The sequence below is a fragment of the Marmota marmota genome, unplaced genomic scaffold (assembly GCF_001458135.2).
Source record: "Marmota marmota marmota unplaced genomic scaffold, marMar, whole genome shotgun sequence".
NCBI classification, from domain to species: Eukaryota; Metazoa; Chordata; class Mammalia; order Rodentia; family Sciuridae; genus Marmota; species Marmota marmota.
In genome coordinates this window covers 47,267,052-47,277,339 of record NW_025999900.1, presented here as the reverse complement: position 1 = coordinate 47,277,339, position 10,288 = coordinate 47,267,052, and the positions used below count along the sequence as shown (strand labels likewise).

At 34.0% G+C, this 10,288-nt stretch overlaps 1 protein-coding gene across 1 annotated transcript in view; it reads left to right on the top strand.

Moving 5' to 3' along the window:
* Cep128 (centrosomal protein 128) overlaps positions 1–10,288 on the top strand; it is a 385,475-nt gene that overhangs the window by 174,366 nt on the left and 200,821 nt on the right. The window contains exon 21 of the mRNA XM_048799524.1: positions 1,347–1,539. Coding sequence (XP_048655481.1) covers positions 1,347–1,539 — 193 coding nt within the window. The remainder of the gene's footprint in view (positions 1–1,346; positions 1,540–10,288) is intronic.

Here is a 10,288-nt window from a genome sequence, read left to right as displayed (position 1 = left end):
TACATACTGGGCATTGAACCCAGGGGCACTTAGCTGCATCCCCAGTCCTTTTAATATTTTTAAATTTCGAGACAGGTTTTCACAAAGTTGCTGAGACTGGCCTTGAACTTGCAATCCTCCTGCCTGAACTTCTTGAACCGCTGTGATTACAAGCTTGCACCACCATGCCTAGCTGGTGTTTTATTCCTTTGGTGTTATTATAAATATGCTTCTGTTTTTGAATTTTATGTTTTGACCTCTCATTGCAAATCTATAGAAATATTGTTTTTAAAATAATGAATTTACATACTGCAACATGCCTGAACTCTTTTATTCTAATAGGTTTTTAAAATAAAGTCATTTGAGTTTTATATATGGGCATCCTGTCTGAAAATAGAGATTTACTTATTCCCCCTCCCTTTCCCTCCCCCCCCTTTTCCTTCCCTCCCCTATATCCTACCTTTGGGGAAGTGTTATTTAGGGAAGCAATCATATAACTTAGCCTGATGTTGCTTCTCATAGTCTGCTTCACTCAGTATATATCTCTTTGAGGTGACACTCAGTATATACATCTTACTGTGATGAGGACCATTTAGATTGTTTAAAATGAAATGGAAAATGAAGGGGAGCCTTACTCAGGAAAGGTCCTGAGACATGACTGTCTCCTGTATAGAAGTATTTTCCCCACATTCACACTTTAAATATTAAATATATTTGAAGATAGAGTCCATGGGAAACATTTGTCTTAACTTTCCTGGCCTATTTTTTGAGGGGAATGGGGTACTGGGGATTGAAATCAGGGCACTGGATCACTAAGCCACATCCCCAGGCCTATTGTGTATTTTATTTAGAGACAGGGTCTTATTGCTTACCACCTCACTTTTTGCTGAGGTTGGCTTTGAACTTGAGATCCTCCTGTCTCAGCCTCCAGAGCTGCTGGAATTACAGGTGTGCAACACTGTGCCTGGCTCTGGCCTCTTAATTGAAGGAACATGTTGATTTTTTTTCCCCTGAAGCCTATAGTTAATCTCTTTTACCTGAATTCATTGAATGTATGGAGATAGGCATTTTAGATATAATAAGTAGGAATTTTGTCTTTAAAAAAATCTATGAAATAAAGTGGTTCTATTCTGGGATTTTTTTTTTTAATCTTAGATTTTCTGAAAAGTTTCTAATCAATTTTTAACTACTACCAACATTCATGCAAAATAAAACATGGTTATATACAAATTTTGCTTGAATTTTGTTTTTTGTCTCTGTTTAGATTATCAGATGTTACTTTATTTTTCCCTTGTATTTTGAAATGCACTGTTCTGGAGTTTTGTTTTGTTTTCTGAAATATTAGATGTAAATGTTATTTTTTTTAGACTAAACTTCAGTGGCTCTGTGAGGAGCTGAGAGAGAAAGAATCCAGAGAGAAAAATCTGCGACAACAGCTGATTCTCTGTAGACAACAACTCCGAGATCTGACTGAAAACAAGGAATCTGAGCTCCAATGTCTCTTCGAACAGATAGAAAGGCAGGAGCAACTTCTGGAAGAAATAAATCTGGAGAAGAGAGGTGTGTCAACTGCTTTTATTCTTATTTTTTCTTTGTATTCATGGAATCCTACAATTGGGAAAATGATACTTGTACTACCCCTAGCTTGGACTGTTTCCAAACCCATCACCTTTTCTTATCTCTTGTCTTCTAACCTTTCTGATGATATTTTCATTATCATTTAGTTTACATTAGAAAATGTTTCCTGGTAATTTGTTCTTTGACCTGGGTTTCTTTATTTGTTTGATTTTTGAAATATACAGCTTGGTTTCCAGATACTATATATATGTAGATGATTTTGTAGATTTTTAGAATTATTGACTTAATACCTGTGTAGTCCTAGAATGTACTCTCCATTGATAGAATAATTGAAATTTATTGAGAATTATTTGTACAATTTTTATTTTGGTCTTTTTAGTGAATTTTCTGTGTGCCCTTGAAAAATGTTATATTCTTCATTTATTGTGAAATGTTCTCTAAATATCACATGCATGATTTTTTTCACAGTCATCTGTATTCCTGGTGATTTCCATATCCCTTTGACTTTTTTGTTTCCATCAACACCCAAGAGAATATTGTTTAAAAGATCTGTATTACTGTGAATTTCCTTTTTGTTTTTGTTGTTGTTGCTTTATGTGAAACTATTATTAGATTCTATCTTCATACTGATCTGTGTGGATGTGTCCATGTAGGAGGCTATTATTATAATCTCTGTAAAAGAGATGTTGAGGAAGGACATTTGTAGTAGAATTGGAAAACAGAGAACAAATATAAAAGATATTGTATAGAATTTAGCATAAGATTAGACAGTGGAGGTAAGGGAAAGAGAGGATTTAAGTCTTGAAGGTGTCATTGGCTTTGACATTGAGAGAAATGGGAAAGTCAGAAAGTGTGGGCTGATTGGATCTGAGAGATAGAGGGATCAAATTTTATATCGGTGTCTTCTAATCATAAATGAAAAAGAAGTTTGGTTAGGGCCAAAGTTTTGTAACAGGTGATATATTAATCTCTTGTCTTATGTGTAAGTGGCTGACTGATGAATTCAGAAATAATGAGGATTTTAATATGCTACTAAGGAAATCCTGTTCTAGGAGACAATTATGAACATGTTATATGAGAGATATAGTATTAGAAATATAAGCAACATATTCTTGGTAAAAAGAATATTACTGATTACTTCTTTTGAGGTCTATTCAGGAATGTTTTTACTAAGATATGTCATTTGAAAATGAAGTAGTATTTCCATAGGAAAAGGAAGACAAAAAGAGATTCTCTGCAGAATTTATCTGCATAATGATTTTCCTGCTTACTTAACATATTTGTTCAGTACAACACACATAGAAGAGATAAAGGACAACAGAACTGATGACTGAGTTTAGCTATTTCTGAAGTATCCGGAGTTCTTTGTTGTAGAAATTCGTATTTGATTCTTTTCATCATCTTAGAAACTTAAGTATTAGTAGGTAGAACAAGGTTAACTTACTTATAAGTGAAAAAAGACAGAGAAACTTCCTGTGTACTAGAATTAATGCCATTCTCAGAACTGATACTTTAGTGTTATTTAGTGTGTCTTAAGTGACAGGGCCCAGGGATGAGGAGTTTCTCTCAATGAGTGCTACCAGATTTGTAGATCTGAGTTGTCTCAGCCTTCCTGGGTTATCCTGGACCTGTAGATTTGGGCTGGTACATTTGAAAAGGTGTGGAAATATATTAAGGGGTTAATGTCACCAGTAGTCATAGAAGTTTAAAAATTATTGACTGAGAAATTCTTTATTGTTATGAGTCACAACAAAGATAAGCATCAAAGAAAAGTAAACTGCAGCTCAGAGGATTTAGGTGTGATAGAATTCTCTGAAACTGTGAAGTTTTCTGGAAACTAAAACTTGGAAGATGACAGAATTTATTTTCTCAAAGGTTAAGTAATCGATACAGTAAAATCACATTCATATTTTTTCCCTATGAAATGCTAATAATTATTGACAAATATAGAAGGCAGTTTTCTTAACTTATTTTTCTTTAAACAGATATTATGAATTCTTAAGGGACTGGTCTTGTTTTTTTAGGCACTCTGCATTTGGCTATGACTCTTCAGTATACATAATTTTTCTTCCTGAAGTAATTCTAATTGACATGGCCTCTGAAATTCCTTTACCTTAATGATGAAATTTGACTTCATTTAGCTTTGTTAGATTATGTTGGGTCTTCACCAACTTTCTACTTTCCTGATTCTATAAGACCAATGTGTACAAGACAGTAATTTCCAGCAGCATGCATGGTAGCAAGCCTTCCTGAATCTGTCCCTTGCTGTCATATATCTTTTATCGGGAATGTACATGTAAAGATGAAATTAGCCATTGTCAGGGCTTTTCTGTTAGGGAATTACCTTTTCCCAATAGCTTTAAAGGGAAAACTACTAATAGGATGTGGAAGAAGGGAAATAATATTCTAACAACTTTAGAAAGTAATACCTTTGCAGCAAAGGACTGCTTCCTCAATTTGGTTTTGGTTAGCACCTGTGTTCTAGCCTGTAAGTAGGCAGTAGAGGAAATATGCATCATCTCCCTACATTTTTCTTTTTTTCAATTTATTGTAGTTTTACCTTAGCAATGGTGGCTATGGTTTTGGCAAGCATCTAGAGGGTTTCCTTTGCCCTGAAACATCTTATTTCTTGCCTCAATGAATTTTCAACAGATTTGCACTTAAGAAATGTGTTTAGTAATATTTATCCACTGGAATGATTCTAAGAAGGTAGTGATTTTTAAATATTTCAGTGTTATATCTCCGGTGTATAGAAAGAACCTGGTACGCAGTTGGTATGTCAAATATTTGTTGAATAAGCAAATGAATGAGTAAACAAATGAAATAACATCAATAGAGGAGGCACAGTAGTAAGATTTAGTGAAAGAAAAAAAAACATATTTTAAAAATGGAGCATAACTGCTTCTCCAAATTTACAATTAGAAAGATATAGATGATATTTGGCTACTGACCCAAATTTTGTTTCTTCCCTTCTTGAAGTTTATTGGGCTACTTTGGTTAAACTCTTCAAAAACAAAAGACAAATTAGCAAATATTTGGCAGAAGTTGATGTAGCTTTATTGGAGTGGTTTACATTTTATTTATAGTACTCTGGGATTTGGTAACATTATTTGCCTTTCTTCTTATTCTCAGTTAGGTATTATATTTTACAGAAGCATTATTCAAATGATTTATATTTTTTCATTTCATAACAATATTCTCTAAGAGCCCCCTGATTTATTTAGTGACACTGTAATATTGTTAGTATAATTCTAACCAGTTTTGTATCATGATTTGAGTAACCTCTAGTATAATATGAGAAAAAATTCACAATACCTAGAAACCAGATAAACAAGGAATATTAAAATGATGTAGTTGTCTAAAATAGTTCCCTAGAGTAAGATGAATATAACTTTTAAAAGGCTATATTTTCTATATGTATGATTGTAGAAAAATTGAAGCATGATCATAAACGTTGAGTAGAAGGAGCCATGAAAAGAAACATTGTACAGGTCGAAGAAAGTTTAATCGGTTTAGCAGGATCTCAGAAGATAGGAGTGAATGGGAGCAAACGTGAAGATAGAGAAGTGAATCTTGGAAAAACTGAGGGCAAAAGAGTTATGAATTTCTTTTTCTAAGGCCCTTTTAGCACTGTGAATACACTACTGTGTTTTTGCAGACTAACCTATCACAGTGATTTGTGTAGTGATTTCCTTGTTTTGCTTGTTAGGTTCTCAGCATCTGTGATGGGGCCTACCTGATCCCTGCTTTCTATTACCCCCAAAGCAGGATGAGCATACAAGTAGCCTTGAACTAGGCAGAGGAGTAAAGGTACATAATATCCCTATGCCTGTGTATGCCCAAAGAAAGATGAGCATTTGAAGAAAAGGATTGAAGGTGAAATAGCCACCGGATTTCTATGCAAGGCTTTTGAGGGACCTGTGTAAGTAGAGGTCTTTGGGGTTTAATCCAAGTATGTAGAATACTTGGCTACCTTTAAATACTTGGCTACCCTTCTAAAATATACTTAAGGTGGATATCCAAGGCATGATGGAGCCTGCTTATTGATGAATCTGGTATGTTATACACTCATTTTTCTGGCCTTATACATGGCTTAGAGGATGAGTTACTTTAATGTATAATTGAGGTATGACTCAGTTTTTCCCCCCAGTATTTTAAAATTGCTCTGTGGTCAAGGTTTTGATTCATAAACAGCACTCTTATTTCCAAAAGTTCACATTTACCTGGTTTATGTCATATATCAAAGGTGATCTCAACTTTTTAAAGCTTTTTATTTCTTTGGTTTTTGTGTTCACAGTGCTCTGAGAAAATTTTTTCTACTAATTTCTCTGTGCCACTTGGTGGTTGATGGCTGAGCAAAGGATGATTTCTTAGAATTCATTTGTGGGACAAAAAAATATTAGGGATTTGTAGGCATCTTTCTTAATATGTAGGGGAGAAATGAGGTCTTATCATTTTTTTGGTATATGATTTATTGGTTTGTCAAGCTACACACTCATTCATTTATTACTTATTCCTAAATTTGTCAGTTTTTAGATTTGTCTTATTGAAAGAATAATGTATAACCATGATGTTTATAGAAGTACTAAGCATTGTTGTTTACTCCAAAAGTAAGGAGAAACAATTTTTTAAAAATCTCATATTGGAATGAAATATTTCAACATGCAGAAGTATTTAAAGGATGATTTGTAGATATGTTGGTTGTTTAGATTCTATGTAATTGAAAATTTAACCTTATTTTTAAATTGTCACCAGCTTGTGAAATTTAGTGAGGTCCTTCATTAGAAATAATGAAAGATTATTTTAATTGATAATTTAAAAACATGATGTTTAAAAACATCAATTAATTATTGAATTCTTGAGTATTTGAAGTTTAATTATTCCTTTTTTGGGACTTGGGGCTTAATTTGAGATACAGAATGCTTCAGATACCAGATGTGGTTGCTGAAAATAAACATGTGCATGTCATGAAATTTAAAATGGAAATATTGTAAAATAGAGGAGGGTAACATTGTGTCTAAAACTTGTATTGCTTGATAGCTATGAAACTTCAAGGGAACTTTTCTTAATTGATTATTTTGAAAGTTTTCCAAAGAACATTAAAAACATGTGTTTTTATTTATGATATGAAAGAAAGGTTGCCTTCTTCCATTTTCTTGTCCATTACAATTAGCAGCTTTACAAAGTTTTCCTTGGTTGTTTCTCACTTATCCAGTCTTTTCTTTTTATTTCGACTTTTTGTATTAATTTGGATTCTTCAGAAACAGATCCAAAGGGATAAGGGTGTGTTTGTATGTATATGTACGTGCATGTAGGTGAAATGAACTCACATAGTGATGAAGGCAGGTCTCGAGTTTGTACTTGGCAATCTGAAGATCCAAGAGTTCCAGTTAAAGTCGAAAGACCTGAGGACCAGGATGGGTGATGTAAGATCTAGTTTGAATATGAGTTGTAGGGTAGAAGATTCATGTGCTTGCTCAGAGACAAGTCAGGCAGAGTACAAATGGTTGCTTACTCAGCTTTTGTCTACTCAGCCCTTTAATGACTAAATGATATCCACCTATGTTGGGGGTGGCAATCTGCTTTACTCAGTGTGCTGATTCAAATACTAATCTCACTTAGAAACACCCTTGCAGACACACTCAAAATAATGGTTCTAGTTGCCATATAAATTAACCAGTGTACTACGTCTGTCTCACTTTGTTCCTTATACCTGCAAGTATTGCAGAAGCTTATTTGCAAGATCGCCTAATCTCTGTCTGGTTCCTGCCTTCTTTGGGCTGGTCTATATTCACATGCTTGCTGTAGCCTAAGACAGATGACTTTCCTAGGCAGGCACACTCCAGTGGGTGTTTTCAAGGGCACACTGTTCCCTGTACTCCATCTTTCTCTTTCTCCACCAATTTCTCTGCTCTTTAATAAAGCATTTGGAAAGGGTGGCATCTTACAGAAATTACCTTGAGTATGCTCAAATTACCACAAAGAAGTAAATCATTCACAAACTTTGGTTTTGTATTTCTTATAATAAATTACTTGCAACACGCCCACAATTGACCTCCTCATAGCATTTTTTTTTTTTTTTTTGGAGAAAACACACACACACACACACTTGCTGTTCTAATCAGTTCTGCGAGATGCATCTTCATTAAACACAGTTTGATTTCTTGACTCAGCTCCCACACCTTAAGACATTTTTCCACTGCTAAAAAATTAAGTTTAAACTGTTTTTACATTGGATTTTAATTTCTTTTCTTACAGATTCTTGTTTGCTTTTTGATTTGTATTAACAGGAAGTAGAGATATTTAATGGATGTTTGGTAGAGTGTGCAGGTAACCAGACAGATAAATAGGTAGTATAGATTTAGCCGCTTACCTTTCTCCCATTCATTATTTTTAGTAAAAGTTTCATTTTCTTATCATAATCTCTACAGTAGATACTTTGATCTGTCAATAAAAAAGAAAACAAACATAATTATTGATTCATTCTTATTTTTGCTTCTTTAAGACATAGGAACAAATATGAGCTATTGGCCCCAAACTCCAATTATCCTATCAAACCATTCTAATAATGTCCTTTATTATCTTTGCAGTTTTCACTATATCTTTGAAAGTAGGGTACTTGGCACTATCTTCTTCCTGTTTATTTTTCCAAAGTAAAGTCCTTCATGTTCTCTCTAATAGCATTGTATTTAGAGAGATTTTGTTATATCTATGTTAATTTTCTTATTTTTTATAAATTGAAATTGTGAACTCTTCTTTAATTCAGGAAGTGTTACTGCTTTTCACCCATTCTGTGACTCTGGGTATTTAATGTATACCCTCCAAAGAGGTATATATTTCTTTAATATTTGAATCTTTGTTTATGCTGAGGTTAAAACCTTTTCCATGACAATACAATGAAGATAAAGTGGCTGCTATATCTTTTGAGATCCTCCCTTAACATAGCATTTTGTACCATATTTCACTAAATATGTTTTTCATTATGGTGTTTGTTAAGGGAGGAAAGGAGACCCAAACACAATTTCACTGAAATATCTGTTTTCAAGAAATCATTTAAAAAATATTATTTTTAATGAGGTGGGGTGGTTGTATCGAGTATTGAACCCAAGGTTTCATGCATGCTAGGTTAAGTGCTCTACCACAGAGCTATACCCCAGCCCATTTTTTGTTTTATTTTGAGACAGGATCTCATTAAATTAACCCTTCACTTTGTGATCCTCAGCTTCATAGATATCTGGGAGTACAGATGTACACCATTTTGCTTATGAAGAAAATATTCTCCATTTAAAATTTATTCTTAAAAAAATAAGCTATATAGCAGGAATAAAAGGTTTCTTTCTTCAAAACAATAAAAATAAAGTATTCTGTCTTGGAACTGGAGGCAGAAACTGCTGTACCTAGTGAAAAGACAGGAGGAGATGATGTATGGTTTGTGTCCCCAGGGATGCCTTTAAATCACATGGCTCAACACTGGCCTGTGGATCTTTTGACTCAGAGTGGGTGCCGGGATGCATCAACAATAACAACAAAGACCTGTTAAAAGAGGAAAAATGTAATTAGGTTACATGCCAGTTAGAAGAGCAACTCTGGCCTTGTATTTATGGTCTGTAATATTTATATCTACATACAGGTTTGCACTACTTTTCTATGTAAGTATAAAAATTGTCCTTTTTTCTTAATCTAGGCAGAAATATTGTAACCAACTATTAAAAGAGAATAAAACAATTTTAGTAAATATACTAGGAATGCATTCATAAATATAAATAAGAGTTTGGAATATTTCCCTGGTTCGCAGGTGTGAATGCACCACTATTACCATTTGCATAGTTCCTGAAGAAATGTCCCATTTTTCCTCTTTTTGAAATCTGTGGAGCAAACATTTAAATATGTTTCCTGGCAAATGGTTGCTTTTGGAGTTGCTCTTTGTTCCGCTTTGTAGCTGCTTCTGATGTCTGGAGTGAACTGGGACAGAAACCTGTGCTTCTCCTGAGGCTTCTGACCACAAATCTCTTGGGTTTAACTATTGATTTTTTCTTTCTTTCTTTTCTTTTTCTTTTTTTTGCTGTACTGTAAATTGGCCTTTATTCCATCTTAAACTAATATGCCCTGCTGCTTCTTTATGATTTCCCCCTAGTCCAGGTTGAATTTTAACCTCACTTTTGTGTAGACCTTGGTATAAGGTCGGTATTACAAAAGGCATAGATGTTGTTGGCCCTGGGTGCATGTCTCCGTGTCAACCAATCTGAACTCCTTCACAGTGGCATTGTAATGGTCTTTCAGCCTCTATGCTCTGTGACTGTGTTCTGGTGACTAAGCATCCGATTACTTTTCCACAGCTCTAGTTCCATCCAATTTCTTATTTATTTTTTATTTGTAATTTTTATGCAATCTTTCTTCAGGTCAGTTTTTCTCCATAAGCACATTTGAATGACCCCTCTCCTTTAAAATGTTTAGTTTTCAAATATTTTGTTTACCTTCCAGCAACTTAGTCCCAAAGACAAAAGAAGAAAAGTTATTTAGTCATAGTCATTAAATCTGTTCATTTTCTTTTTTTAACTATTTCTTCTTGAAATACCCATTTATTCATATATTCACCTAGGCAGAAGTTTTCAATGAGATCTATGAATATCTAGCAGATTTGCCTGTATGGTTTACATTTTTTCTCCTGAAATTCAGTTCTTGCTGATGAAAGAAATTGTCTTACTGAGGCAAGCTGTAGGCAAGCCAAATA